Source organism: Peromyscus californicus, unplaced genomic scaffold (genome assembly GCF_007827085.1).
Source record: "Peromyscus californicus insignis strain IS unplaced genomic scaffold, ASM782708v3 Scaffold_4__1_contigs__length_199733344, whole genome shotgun sequence".
NCBI lineage: Eukaryota > Metazoa > Chordata > Mammalia > Rodentia > Cricetidae > Peromyscus > Peromyscus californicus.
Window position 1 is genome coordinate 27440230 of NW_026294562.1, and position 15155 is coordinate 27455384.

At 39.2% G+C, this 15155-nt stretch overlaps 1 protein-coding gene across 3 annotated transcripts in view; it reads right to left on the reverse strand.

The window, feature by feature from the left end:
* Positions 1–2742: 2742 nt before the first annotated feature.
* Positions 2743–15155, reverse strand: part of Kif20b (kinesin family member 20B) — a 67702-nt gene continuing 55289 nt past the window's right edge. For 2 of the 3 annotated variants that reach the window (XM_052712992.1, XM_052712991.1), the window contains exons 27-32: positions 14705–14815; positions 12345–12542; positions 9588–9689; positions 9069–9219; positions 7728–7870; positions 2743–2968 (exon numbers count right to left, since the gene is read on the reverse strand). In XM_052712992.1, coding sequence (XP_052568952.1) covers positions 2891–2968; positions 7728–7870; positions 9069–9219; positions 9588–9689; positions 12345–12542; positions 14705–14815 — 783 coding nt within the window. In that variant the 3' untranslated portion in view covers positions 2743–2890. The remainder of the gene's footprint in view (positions 2969–7727; positions 7871–9068; positions 9220–9587; positions 9690–12344; positions 12543–14704; positions 14816–15155) is intronic. The other variant, XM_052712993.1, reaches the window with a different exon arrangement.

The following is a 15155-nucleotide window of genomic DNA, read 5'->3' on the forward strand; positions in this document are numbered from 1 at the left end:
TCAAGTCCAAGGATCTTTTCTAAACAACGTGAGCACACGATTCAGCAAATAAAGCATCTGTGCATGCCTACTCCCCAAATCCTAGCTACAGGTGAAGCAAACGTGTAAAATTAGTAGTACCTCACAACACAGTAAAAACGATGAAAGGCTAGGGCTAAAGAGGTGGCTCAGAGGTTAAGAGCATTTGCTACTCTTCTAGAGGACCTGGGTTCAATTCCCAGAAACCACATGGTGTCTCACATCTCCAGTTCCAGAGAATCTGATACCACTTTTTTGGCCTCTGAGGGCACACACATGGTACAGATATGTATGCAGGCAAAACATCTACACAGATTTTTGTGTTTGTTTTTTGAGACAGAGTTTCTTTGTGTAACAGCCCTAGCTGTCCTGGACTAGCTCTGTAGATCAGGCTGGACTCAAACTCACAGAGATCCACCTGTCTCTGCCTCCCAAGTGCTGGGATTAAAGGCATGCACCACCACAGCCCAGCTCATAAATTTTTTTAATGTGGATTTTTAAATTCACGTTATAAATAACCAAATACATGTATAGAAAAAAAGAAGAGTAGCTAATTTTCTTTTTTTTTTCCTTTGTGTCCATGTGTGTGTATTTGCTAAGGATAGAACAGAGCCTTGTACATAAAAGTATTATTATTTCTGAGAAACAAACACCCTCAACTACTAATTCTAGTTTTTCATTTAAAAAACTTTCTAATACAATAAATTTTGATCATACTGTTTTCCCTCCCCAACTCCTCCCAGATCCTCCCCATCTCTCTACCTACCAAACTAAAAAAACACAATTTAAGACAAAAAAAAAAACAATTACATACAAAAAGAAAAAAATATGAAATTCATGTTTTTCATGGGGGAGTTCATGGGGCCTGCCCTAGAGTGTGGTTGAAATTGATTCTCCATTTCCCCGCAGGTATTAATTGCAAACAGCTTCCTGGTTAGGGGTGGGACTTTATGTCCACCTCCCCTTCTCAGTGCTGGGGTTTTGTCTGGTTTGAACCTGTGCAGGTCCTGTGCTGTCGGTCTCCATCAGTCCTGCTGTGTCTGAAAGCTGCTTTCTTTGGAATCATCCACATGGGTCCTTGAGCCTGGAGGGGAGGGGTTTCATAAAGACATCCCATTAAGGCTGAGTGCTCCAAAGTTTCTCACACACATTGTTCAGTTGTGGATCTGTGTCAATTACCATCTACTGCAAGAAAAAACTTCTCTGCCTAATTATGTCTAATATTCTTTCCCAGGATTATTTTTTTTGTCCTCTGTATGTCATGGTATTCTAAATTCCTTTATGTAAGTCTACAAGTTTTTATCAAATAGCCCTCACAATATGCTCCTCACCCCAGGCCCCATCTCTGCATCCTGCTTGTGGATCAGGATTTAAGTTCTCAGCTACTGCTCCAGCGCCATGCCTGTCTGCTGCCATGCTCCCAACCGTGACAATCAGGGACTAACATTCAGAAACTGAAAGCCAGTCTGCATTTAAATACTTCCATTTATGAGTTGCCTTCTTCGTCATTTCTCTTCCAGCAATACAAAAGTAAGACATGTAAAAATGACTTAAAACACTTCTCTTGCTATTTCAAATTTTCAGTTACTCATCTGAGACTAACTAGTCTCAGCTCTCATTCCATCCTGTACCCTGGTTCATCTGCCCTCTACTTTGGTTCTGCCTTGGGCACCCTTCCTAATGCCGGTGGCAGCTTTCTTAGAAGCAGCACTGCTCAACCTGAATTTAAAGGGGAATGCCGCTTTTGTTTGCTTCAGAATGTTTGTTATTTTCCTGAATCAAAAAGTATAATCAGCCAGGCGGTGGTGGCGCACGCCTTTAATCCCAGCACTCGGGAGGCAGAGCCAGGCGGATCTCTGTGAGTTCGAGGCCAGCCTGGGCTACCAAGTGAGTCCCAGGAAAGGCGCAAAGCTACACAGAGAAACCCTGTCTCGAAAAACCAAAAAAAAAAAAAAAAAAAAAAAAAAAGTATAATCAGATTCCTTTCTGGCACCGAGTGGCTGCTATGGTCGCTGCTTCTTACTAGGCTCTTCCAGTTCCCATTTCTCTGCTATGCCTGGAGTCTACAGCCAAACGCTAGTAGAGGACTCAGTTGTGGGGCACACCCTGACCTGCTGGTCATGAGGGGGGAGGGTATGCCTCAGAGTCTGCCCAGTCTGCTGTCTAGCAGGCTCCTATCTGCCTCACCTCACACCCAACAGATGGGGCCCTGCTCCTATGACATCAAGCAGGCTCTATCACTCAGAGAGACCTGTCCCTGTACAGGGGCTTCATCGAGGCCCTGAAGCAATGCAAATACAACCATGAGCAAAGCCCTGCCCTGAAAAGTTCTAGGCCATGGCTTCACTCTTACCCCAACCCCTCACTGACAGCCAGACATGAAGAGAGTACCTGGGACAGGGAGTAAGGAGAGGACCTCTCACCCCACACATTAACATAACATAAACATCTAATTAAAGAGATTATCTTAGACCAGTGTGTGTGTGTGTGTGTGTGTGTGTGTGTGTGTGTGTGTGTGTGTGTGTGTGTGTTCCACCTGCCACCAAGTGGAACTCAATCCCCAGGACCCACAGGGCAGGCGAGAATCAACTTCTACTTAGATCCTACTAGTTGCCCTCTGACCTCTACATGTGTACATGTGTGCTATGGCAAGCACACAAGCCAAGCAAGCACACACACAATAAAGAAAAATTTAAGAGTCTTATAAAGTACACAAGTATACTGTTGATATATTTATTGAGTTACAATTACATATAAAACACCAACTATACAGAGGCATTTGATGCATAATATATACAATTAACTTTTAAAACTTACAATTTACAATGATTGTGAATATAAAATTGACATTGAAACAGTTTCCCAAAGTGATTTATTTGGCTGTTCTTGTTCGAAGCCGTCGTTTGAGAATCTGATGATCACTTTCTTTTACTTTCTGTTCCATTAAAATCTGAAATTAAAAGTTTTTCAAATATAGTTAAAAATAATGTCCTTATGAATGATGTGCTTTTTGCTTAATCACTGACTATAGTATGTGCATTAGAATTTCATTTTTCATCTTCTAAACAAGTACATGTGAAAGAACATAGATTTTGTAAAGATTCATTCAACATTACCTAATTCAAGAATTAAAACCTATAGTCTACTGAATCCAAGGCAGATCTAAGCTTGAAATAATTACTAAAATATTTGAACACAAAATGCCTCAAAGCAATTTAGGAAATCACCATTCACAGCAATGAGGGTCTAACATGATGGGGAAGCACACTATGCTCTAACTCAGCAAAAACAATCTGTAGATGTAGGTATCTTTCTTCAGCCAAGAGGAGAAATCGTGCACTGTCAGATGGTAAAATGTGACTAATAGAACAGTACACAAAACAGCATGTTCTAACTGACCCGAATGCTTTCCAGCTGCCTTTGATATCATATTTGTTAGCTACTATTACAAAAACCAGTCTCTCTTATTTTTCTTGGCCACTTCCTGTCGAAATCCTTTAATTATGTTTCTATTTACACGTTCATCCACTGAGCCAATGAGAACTTCCTGTAACAGCTCTCATGAGAACAATGAATCAGAGTGATAACAACCTCCTTTTCTTAAAAGGAAAGTCAGGCGTGTGAGCACACACCAATAAGCCCAGCAACAGGGAGGCCGAGGCAGAAGGAACACTACAGGTTTGAGGCCATCACGGACTGCATAGTGAGAATCTTTCTCTAAAGCACAAACAGGACTAGAGAGCCAGCTCAGTGGTTAAGAACAGGAGCTGCTCTTGCAGACTTGGGTTCAGTTTCTAACACCCACATGGTGACTCACTATTCTCCAATTCCAGGGGTTCCAGTACTCTCTTCTGGTATCCAAGGGTACTGTAGACATGGTACATATTCATACAGACAGACAGACAAAATACTCATACACATAAAATAAATTTTAAATAAGAAGAAAACAAAGACCTGGAAGGCTTATAGAGGAAAGGTGAGAGAAAAATGGTGAAATATCAATTTTTTTATTTCTCACAGGTCCATGGACCCAGATTTATACAATTCTTGTAATAATGATAACACAAGGAAGAATAGCTCATAGAAGTAAATAAATTATTAACTGTGGTAGATCTATTGATAGAAATATATTACTCTGCTGAAACTTCAAATGCCACTGCATGATATGTGTGTGTATATTATTGTAATATTTATATTAAATTACAATAAGGCTAATATATACCTGAGATCAAAAGTATACATCTGTCTTAAGAGAGCTAAAGAAAAGAAATTAAAATCCTAAGAGAGTTGGATGGCACAGCCATGTCTAATGGGAATGGCAAAAGTCATAAAGCCAGCACAGCTGCTTGACAAAGATCCAGAAAAGCTGAGCCACATGATGACCAGCATGCCACTTTTGTCTTTGATCACCTGTTGCACACTTGGAGGACTTTTAATATTTGTACAATTGGGGGATACTGGATTGATGGAAATTTTCTTATGAATCATTTATTGCTGCTTCTAAACTTCCCCAGGACAGTCCTGAGCATAATACCCCTCCCACTTTTAGGAAGATATCCTCATCTACTTGAAGGTCTTTCTTATACCTTGGAGGTTGTTAAAGAAGCCAGAGGTCTCTTTATGAGGCTGTGAGACAATCTTGAAACATATGTCCTTGTACTTACTCAGGAACAAGATAACCAAAATAAACTTTAAAAGGTCAACAAGATTTGGTAGGCTAGAGGAGTTGGCCACAGATCAGATTGCAAGCCTCTTCCCACTATATACTCAGGCATTCATGTGGCATATATAGAGAGCAACAAAGTTAGACTAGCTGAAGTTACCTCTGCCCTACACAGAGACTTATACTGATGGGCAAAGAATGATGATAAGAGAATGAGATGTTGGGACCTCCCTTTCTTAGAAAAGTTAGCTCATGCAGAGCCACTGTGATGTCATATGACCAAAGAACAACAGAATGCCAGGATTGGACATAAAAACAAATTCTATAAAGATATAAAATGTAAGCACTGTATTATGCCAGAATTTGAATACTAATTGCAGCAGCATTGGCCTGAGGATTTTTCTTGGGTACTCTGGCCATTAAGTGTTAATAATATCTTGCTTGGGACATTGCAATCTGTGTGGGCTGGCTTGGGGATTTTTGTTTTGGTCTAGCGTCCTTGCAGCCACAAAAGCTACAAAAGCCTGAGAACAGGCTGTCATATGCCTCTAGATTCTTAAAAATCAGGTTATGGGGTTAATGAATGAAAGTAGTTATAAAAGGTAACTGTATATCAAGATAACTCTGCCACAGTTTATCAATAATGACTAAAATAGATGCAAGAGGAAGTGAAATGATGTGGGATGGTCTATATGTCAAATGTGTTGCTGATTGGTCAATGAATAAATCACTGATTGGCAGTGGCCAGGCAGGAAGTATAGGCGGGACTAACAGAGGAAAATTGAGAGAACAGGAAGCTGGAGAAGGAGACACTGCCAGCCGCCATCAGGACAAGGAAGATGTAAAAAGTACCGGTAAGCCACAAGCCACGTGGCAAGGTATAGATTAATAGAAATGGATTAATTTAAGCTGTAAGAACAGTTAGCAAGAAGCCTGCCACGGCCATACAGTTTGTAACCAAAATAAGTCTCTGTGTTTACTTGATCGGGTTTGAGCGGCTTGGGACTGGCGGGTGAGAGAGATTTGCCCTGACTGTGGGCCAGGCAGAAAAACTCTAGCAACAAATGGCGTCCAACGTGGTGGCAAGAGTTTCCACCTAAAACCTGAGAAAAAAGATTCTAAAACGGAGCTAAAAACAGCTTCCTAATTGTCTCTCTCAAATGAGCGGCAGCTGCCGGTTTGAGCTACTGGCGGGTTCCTGACATGCGCGCTCAACCTGCCACAGTATGGAGGGAATGAAGCCTCTGCAAGTGGCACATTAAGCTGCATTGTGGATTTAGCCTTTGCTAGTACAAAACAAAAAAAGAGGTTTCTGGGCTACACGCTGCTTGGATAAAAGCATAGACCCACGATAGCTCCCAGAGCTGGTGGTAAAGTACCACACCATGTTGGGAAGCTGCAGTGGGCGGAGCCAGCAGCCACAGCTGCTGCAGCTTAAAGCAATAGATTCATAATAAGACAGATTCAGATGTAATAGTTTAAAATGTGTGTAAAATATACGTAGGCTTGAAAGAGACAAAAAAAGGTAATATATACAGTATAGAAACAAATACATGGTTTTAAAAAATAAAGTCTTTAAAGAGACAGTAAAATTAATATAAAAAATAAGCCACGTAGAGATGACTATTACACAGAGAGTCTGGATTGTGTTGTCTTTGGGATTCTTAACTACAGAGAGATGTTTGATTGTAAAGGAAGCTGAGTTAAACCAGTACGTATATTTTAAAGATACTTTGACTTCAAAATTTGGATGTAAGGATATGTTGCTTTGGAAAAGAGTCTCTTTTGTTTCCACAGAAAGCAAGAGGCTATGGATTTGTTCCAGAGTAAGATACATCAGGTTTGACCAGCCAAGACCCCCTGAAAGGTCTCCGATGACACATGGCCCAGATGATCCAACATCCAGAACCGTTTCAAGACAACTGGCTCAGATGATACAGCCTCACAGACTACTCCATGATCCTAAAATTTTCTTTGTTTCCCCAGAAGATACAGCGCCCCCCTCCAGCAGGAAGTAGTAAGAGAAGCTACGCCCAAATTCCCAAATATACCAAGCTGACTTTGGAGATGTGTAAAGGTTAAAACCTTCCTTTTTAAGAAAAGAAAAGGGGAAGTGATGTGGGATGGTCTATATGTCAAATGTGTTGCTGATTGGTCAATGAATAAATCACTGATTGGCAGTGGCCAGGCAGGAAGTATAGGCGGGACTAACAGAGGAAAATTGAGAGAGCAGGAAGCTGGAGAAGGAGACACTGCCAGCCACCATCAGGACAAGGAAGATGTAAAAAGTACCGGTAAGCCACAAGCCACGTGGCAAGGTATAGATTAATAGAAATGGATTAATTTAAGCTGTAAGAACAGTTAGCAAGAAGCCTGCCACGGCCATACAGTTTGTAACCAAAATAAGTCTCTGTGTTTACTTGATCGGGTTTGAGCAGCTTGGGACTGGCGGGTGAGAGAGATTTGCCCTGACTGTGGGCCAGGCAGAAAAACTCTAGCAACAGTGAAACACATGTGCAAAAACAAAAATGATATGATCCATATTTTGGAGCATCATGAATCTATCCTTGCTTACTGAATTCTGTGTAAAGAAACAGTATGGCTGCTAGTCAAGTCAGTCAGGCAGCAAGATTCTCCCGATCACTGTGCCTGACTCACTTCTTCCCTTGCCAAAACCTTACATCCTCTCGGAACCTGCCCACCGCTGGGGCTGGCTCCTGGCAGTTGGAAAGATGGCTCAGAGGTAAAAAGCACTTGTTGCTCTTTCACAGGACCTGGGTTCAATTCCCAGCACCCACACAGCAGCTCACAAACATCTGTAACTCCAGTTTCACAGGATCCAATACCCTCTTATGACTTCCACAGGTACCAGGCATGCATGTGGTGCATAGATATACTATAACCAAAACATCCATACATGTTAAAAATAAAATGATTTTTAAAAAGAAATTAAAATCATAAAATTCAAATTGTTACAAATATTTCAGAAGTAAAAAGAAAGAAAATGTATAGTTTTACACTGGTGAAAACTAAAATATTAGCTTACCACTTGGCCAGATATGTTGATGGGAGATGAAATTTCATTTCTGTATAATTTTCGTTTGGCTTTTTTTGGCTGAGACACATTTTCTTTACTTACTTCTACAGTTGAGAACTTTGGAGAACTCATTGTTTCAATTATCTTTTTTGCTGTAAAGTAAAAAAAAAAAAAGTTAATTCTTGTGTTAATTTTCTAACTGCAAAGGTTTGAAATTCTTAATGAGTTTCAGGCTAGCCTATGCTACATGGGAAGACACTGTCTCAAATACCCAAAACACTAAATAAACCAAATAAATGAATAGAGAAATGTAGTGGTAGATTTACTTTGATATGCATATATCAGGGTGCCATAATGAATATTCAATAAACAACCCTTTATAAGTGCACACGTGCGTGCGTGCACACACAAATTGTTAACAGTGGACAGATTCTAATTAGTAGACTAGACATTTTAAATCTCCTGCTCAAACACTGACAACCTGCAGACAGCCTTCACAAAGCCCTTTCTGTTTCGATTCAACTCTGACTCTAGCCTTTCCTTCCCCATGCCCCCCACTTCACTGCTCCCACTCAGATAATCCCACAAACCCTCTTCACACACTCTCCTTACCTCGAATTACATGTACATTTTATACTGTTCTATAGTCTACCAGCATTGAGACTATTCCCTGCAGTGAATATGCACATATGTATGTATATAGATATACAGAATACATATTTTAACAAAGACGTATTATAGAACATGTCCGCATTATAGGTCACTATTCCTCTATGGTCTCTGCATGAGTTCCTGCCCTAATATCCTTCAATGATGGACTGTGATGTGAAATTTTAAGTCAATAAACCCTTTCCTCCTCCAAGTTGGTATGGTATATATATATGGATAGTTAATATTTACAGATATGTAAGACAAAAACAAAACCATTGCAAAGACACACAATACTAACAGTGATTAACTCCAAAAGGTCAAAGAGCACAATCCCACATTTCTATGCCCACATCCCATTTCCTTCCTAAAAAGTTTCCCAAAGTTCCCTCATTATTATGATTGGCTTTCTCTCTCCCCCAATAGTATCCAACCACTTTATTTTACCTCTACTATATTAAACAGCCTACTCTATCTAAATAATTACTTAAATGTGAGCCCTTCTACTCCAATACATAGTGAACATCTAGGAACATCATCTTTTCATCTGATTTTTCCCTCAGTATCCTAGATAGTATCTAGGATAAGACAAAGTCTGCCCACTCCAGGCATTAGATTTACTAAACTGTTAAATGTATATGCAACTAGGCAATAGAAAGCACTCTACATGTATTAAAAAAGTCATTTAACTTTTCCACAAACCTTTTGATTGAAGAATTGTTGGAGAATGGTGCAAGAAGTCTCCAAATTTCTGTAGTGTTCCCTCTCTTTTTTTAGAGGCTATGTTTGCACTGGCTGTAGATGCCTGGCTCCGCAAAGAGTATGTTTTCTTAGATGATGGACCAAAGGAAACCTAAGAAACAAACACTTTCTGTCACGTATAATGAAAATGTTACATGGAAATAGTTATGGCCACAGTTAATTGAAGGAAGTTGGAACTAAGTTTGTGTATTAAGATCACAGGGCTAAACAAGGCATACTGAGTTTGACAGCTAGTGTAAGGAGGAGTGACCACATGAAGAAATGCCTGCTAATGGGCAAATGCTAAAGGTATATTCAAATATGAACTACATGTGTAGGAATGGAGGATAAATTGAATTTTAATTGGACATGACTGAATTTTAGAAAACTACTACTCAAAATTTGATATCTAACATCTAAGATATCATGTAAACTTTATCATGTAAACTACAGAAACAGTCATCTAGAGCAAGGACAAACCTTTTGATCCTTTTTGACAGAGGAATCTCTATGTTCCGAAGCAGGGAACTGCACATTATTTCTGGGTGTAGAATTCTTCTTATTTTCACATTTCACCAAGTCCTAGAAGTAATAAATTATAGCACTGGTTACTTTCTTGATGATAATTTCTTTAGACTCAAAAAGAATATCTGTAAATGCTAAGAACAACTATCCTAATTAGTAAACAAAGGCAGTTTGAGATAAAAAAAAAAAATCAATAGCAATGTTGAAGATATTTGGTTGCTTTTGCTAGAGATATAAAAGCCCAAACTATAAATCACAAGGCCTCATGACAATGAGGCCTCCAGCTTGGAACACAGTTGTGCTGAGGTTGAGAAACCATAGGTCAAAGTGCAAACTTAGCAATGGGATGGTCTAAGCTCAATGGAGAACCTACAAGAACATGTTTCACCTGAACTTTACCTAAGTGCAGTCCTACATAACCATTTCCCATCTCCAAAAACATATTTGCCTAAGATCTATCATTAAAATCTGGCAGCATCAAAAGAAAAATAAAACATCACAAAAGTAAAATGGGGAAATAAGAAATGGTACTATCCCAGTTAATCTCAGCAGTTAAGAACAATGGGATCAGGGGCTGTCCCTAACACTTTGGCTAGCTTTTGGGAAGCTATTCCTCATACTGGACTGCCTTGCTCAGCTTAAATACAAGGGAACATGCTTTATTGATACCCATGAGAAGCCTGCTCCTTTCTGAAAAGAAACAGAGGAGAGAAGGGGAAACTGTAGCCAGGATACAAAACCAACAAATAAAAAAATTTAAAAAAAGAAATGGCCCTAATTGTTCTATAGCTGAGTGCGGTGCACACACCTTTAATTTTAGCACTTAGAAGGCAGAGGCAGGCAGATCTCTGTAAGATCAAGGCTAGCCTGACCTACACAGTGAATTCCAACAGCCAAGGATATGTAAAGAGACCCCTGTCACAAAAACAAACAAACAAAAAAAAAAACAACCAAAATCAACAACACTAGGTACTTTTGCAAAGGACTCAGGTTCAATTCCCAGCACCCACATGGCAGCTCGTAATTGTCTATAACTCTAGTTTCAGGAGATCCAATACCCTTTTCTCGCCTCCCTAGGTACTAAATGCATATGGTGCACAAACATGCAGGCAAAACACCCATCCACATAAAATGAGAATAAATAGATCTTTTTTAAAAGAAAAAAAATCTTACAATATTTCATCTTTCCTAAATGTGCATAGCATCTTACTTTTCACTTTTCCACATAACCTTACAGAGGATGAAGCCTTTTGTGGGGTATATTTACTGAATTTAACTATTAGAATCTTAGCTATAAACAAAAGAATACAAGTATACTAGAAGTGAGCAAAGTACAAGTAAAGAAGCAGAGGAGACATCACGGCCAAACATCAGAATCCAAGTTACAGAAAAGAAGGCCCAGGGTCACAAGTGGACTGCATGAAAAGTTAAGTCAGTTAAAGAGTAATCAAGGGAAGCAAATGAAAAAAGACGGCAAGGCTGGACCAGCTCATTTGGAGTGCTCAATCAAGAGCTTCTGGGAGTATTTACTGGAACAGAATAGAGCACTGTATAGCACTGCTGAACAGATTTTCACAAGTACCAAAGGGCTGATTCACTACAACAATGGAGATGTGACAAAGTCAGATAAAATTTTACATTTCAACTTTATAAAACTACAACAATCAGAAAATCTTTTCTGAGATGCATATGAAGAAAACATACCAGGAAAATAAATTATATTTCAACTTTTCCTTCTTAATACTATGGGGGGAAATGTAACAAGGAAAAAAATGAATGTAGCTTAGAAGATGATGAAATTCAAATATTTTAGTCATATTTAAAATGTGCCTATAAATAAATAAATGCCCCTGAAGATCTAACCACTAAGACTCAAGGCACTGCACGGACCGCAGAGAAGCTATGCTCACTAATGCCCACTCAGGGAATGACCTACCTGACAGTCAGGTACGGTGACTACTATTTTTGTTCTTCCACCAGCTTGAAAATACACTACTCTTTAAAGAAGTAAAGGGAAGGTGGAGAACTTTCTTTTGCCAAACATTTTAGGCTTCAAACAAGTAATTTTAAAAGCAAATATTATCAACTATTACATACCTCCCACAGAAAGAGAAAAACTTTAATATACTACTTCAGAGAGAACTAAGGATCAGAAGACTACTATGACTCACCAATCAATGTGGCTCAGGTGCAGTACAAAGTCCGGCAGCCCTACCACCAAGAAGCTGCACTACCAAGTGATAAAAGCTTCTACCCACCACTACATGGAAGGTCCAAGTCCTAATATTGGCTGACGGAAAAAGAATTTATTTTCCAAAACTTCCCATGATCATAGAGACTTAAGATTTTAGTTAAATGACAAAGACACTGATCAAGCATGTTGGCCATTTCAATTTCTCCGATTACTTTATCAAACGTTTCCCATCCCACTGGGGGTGACGGAACTAGCTTGGTACAAACTGGGATACTAAAATAAGTGTCTAGTAAAATTCACCTTTATTTGACCTACTACAGATGAAATGAAGTAACGAATGAACTTCAATAAGCACAGCTTTCTGAGGACTATGAAGCTCCTGTATCATTCCATAAGTTGTGATAATGGGTCTCTAGAACGAGTTCTTCTGAACAGAACAGTGCAGCAGACTTAACTAAACTACAACTGAGCCTAATAACAGTATCTACTTGCTAAGTTTACTCATCAGGTAACTATACCTCCTCCATTTCATTACTCTTCCTCTTCCGTGCCTTGGGAATCTTAATTGTGACCGGGGTAGGACAACCAGGGTGCTTCACTGCCATTTTGTTTGGCTGCAAAGGTGTAAACTGAATCTCTAATTCAGGTTTTGGAAATCGAGTGCTTTGTACATTTTCTGTTGACACTTCACAAGAGTCAAGAACTACAGATCCATCCTACAACAAAAATAAAAATGGAAGAAAGGGTCATTCATTTTTGCAACATAGATTTATAAATGACAAAGAATTAATTTTCTCAAATGCTGTTCAAAACAATGACTTGAGAAAGATAAAGGACTGAGCTGGACATCAGCAAGGACAGAAGACTGACATATCTACACTCTCCAGGTTATACATGGTGTATTAAAACAGGGAAAAATAGGGTCAGGGTATAGACCAAGGACCTGGGTTCACTCCCTAGTACCAACAAATAGGATGGAGGCAACTTAAGAGATCAGTATGACCCAGATTTTTATGATCCTAAGAGCTTTACATTTAAAGGATGACTGGACCCCATCACAAAACCTGCCAAGTCAGAAACCTCCAAGGAAGACTTTGGTATTTTAAGCAAGCACCCCAATTACAACAGATTTAACTCTACCAACAGCTTCTCTGTGACATTTTCCCTTTAGGAAAGGAGTCTTTCACTCTCCGGCCCTTTGATGGTTGCCATGGCTACTAGAGGTGACAGGAGAACACCAGGGTCCTCAAGTGCAATCACAGGAAGCACTGCCACTGACATCCTGCCCCCTGCCCCCTTCCCCCTTGGGAAGCTTTCAGGACACTTTCCCTATTGAAAATGTCCCAAATCCAAATCCAGCCACTAACTACACTGTGAGAAGCTCAGGCCACAGGCAGAGGTCACTATGCAAAATGAGTCACCAGGCCTTTCAGCCTCATTGATGATGTAGATTTCACACAAACAGTAAAAATACACCAAAAAGAAAGCCAAATTTGATTCCTCCAAAACCATGAAATAGACAATAACTACTAGAATTGTCAATAGGAACAGGAACCAAGAGATTTTAGGACAAAGTATATAAATTTATGGGGAAAGTAACGTTCTATCATGCATGACCAGAAAAAGACCAGGAAGAAGGGAAGAAAGTTGTAAGGGAGGTGAGTAAGAACAAAGTATAATGATGTCTGTATAGAAATGCCACCACAAAAACAAGTTTTAAAAAAAAACCGAAAACTTTCTGTATGGGGCTGGATAGGTAGCTCAGCGGTTAAGGGCACTTGTTCTTTCAGGGGGCTCGGGTTTGATTTCCAGCACCCACATGGTGCCTCACAACTATCATGCCAGGGGATCTTCTAACCTCTGTGGGTAGCAAGCATGCACATGGTACACAGATATATGTGCAGACAAAACAGTCATACACATAAAATAAAACATAATCTAAAAAAAAAACTTTCTGTATGGATCAAGTTTAAACTGTTAGACAAACTATTATTTGTATTAGTCACTAAAATCAAGACTAGAATACAAAAGAAAAACAGCTCATGTTATTTTTCCTAGAATTAAAATGCCTTTCTCTCCCATTCTTTACTTACTAAGTTTCTGTTCACCTGTAAGCACAGCATGATATCATATTCGTTAATCCACCACTACAACACCCCAGGCAAAATACAATGTATCTTGGGGTTCCTTCTAAGGCTCCCCTCATGAGTAACATTACTCTATAATAGGGACTTATCTCCAATATTCCTAACTCCATGAAGATGGCAATCATGTCTCATTATGTTTGTGCCCTTAGTGTTTTGCAAAATTCCCAATGCTATGTAACCACAATAAATGTTTAAAAAAAGAAATTTTGAAATAATTAAAATATTTAAGTATTGAGTAATCCTATCTGAGAAATTCTGTCTTAAACACAAAACCCTAAACCCAATACAAATGTAGTGAGCTCATGTGGCTATTAGAGGTTGGTGGTAGTTATTATAATAGATACAAATTCAAAAGAAAGTACTATGAAAACAAATATTGACCTTTATTTTATCTTTTATGGGATATTCTATTTGTGACTATCAATAACACTTTAAAGCGGAAGTAGAAGCCAGTGAGATGATCTGAGCTTGGTCACCACGGCCTATATAAAGGTGGACGAAGAGAATCAACTTCACCAAGCTGTTCTCTGACCTCCACGTGTGCTGTGTGGCGAGCATACTGCCCACCCAAAAACAGACTTGAAGAAACTAAACCAAAAATAATTAAGTAACTAAGATAAATGAAATTTGGGGGTCTAATTTCTCAAGTCTCTAAATTCCCTTCACATATCTGAGTATACATAGCTAATTATGTAGCAAGACCCTGTAAAACTCGATTACATCATACATACCTCTGCTGTATCCCTAGAAATTTCAAAACTTGTTGACTGAGGTTCAGTTTCAACTCCACCAACATCAAGTGAACCACTATGTTCAGGCTTGAGAGTCATGGTTTGGTTTTCCTGAAATAAGAAAATCATTTGTAATCTGAAAATAAACACAACATAGAATCTTAAAAATTAAGACTTGCACAGACTAATTATTAGAAATGCAGACTTTAATAAACCACTTTTCAGTCCTTCAACATTTTCATCTTTAGACTAGGAAAATGCTGGGCAACTTACCAAATTCTTCTGAATCAGACACAGATGAGAGCTGAAAGTCTGAACCCACTTGCCATTTTGTTATAGTTGTCCAGTCGAGTGTGAAAGAGTCACGTTTAGCTGGGCATAGTTGTGAATGGTTATTATCAGCTTTCAGGAGGCTGGGGCAGGAGGACCACTGGTAGGGTGGTTCAGCAGG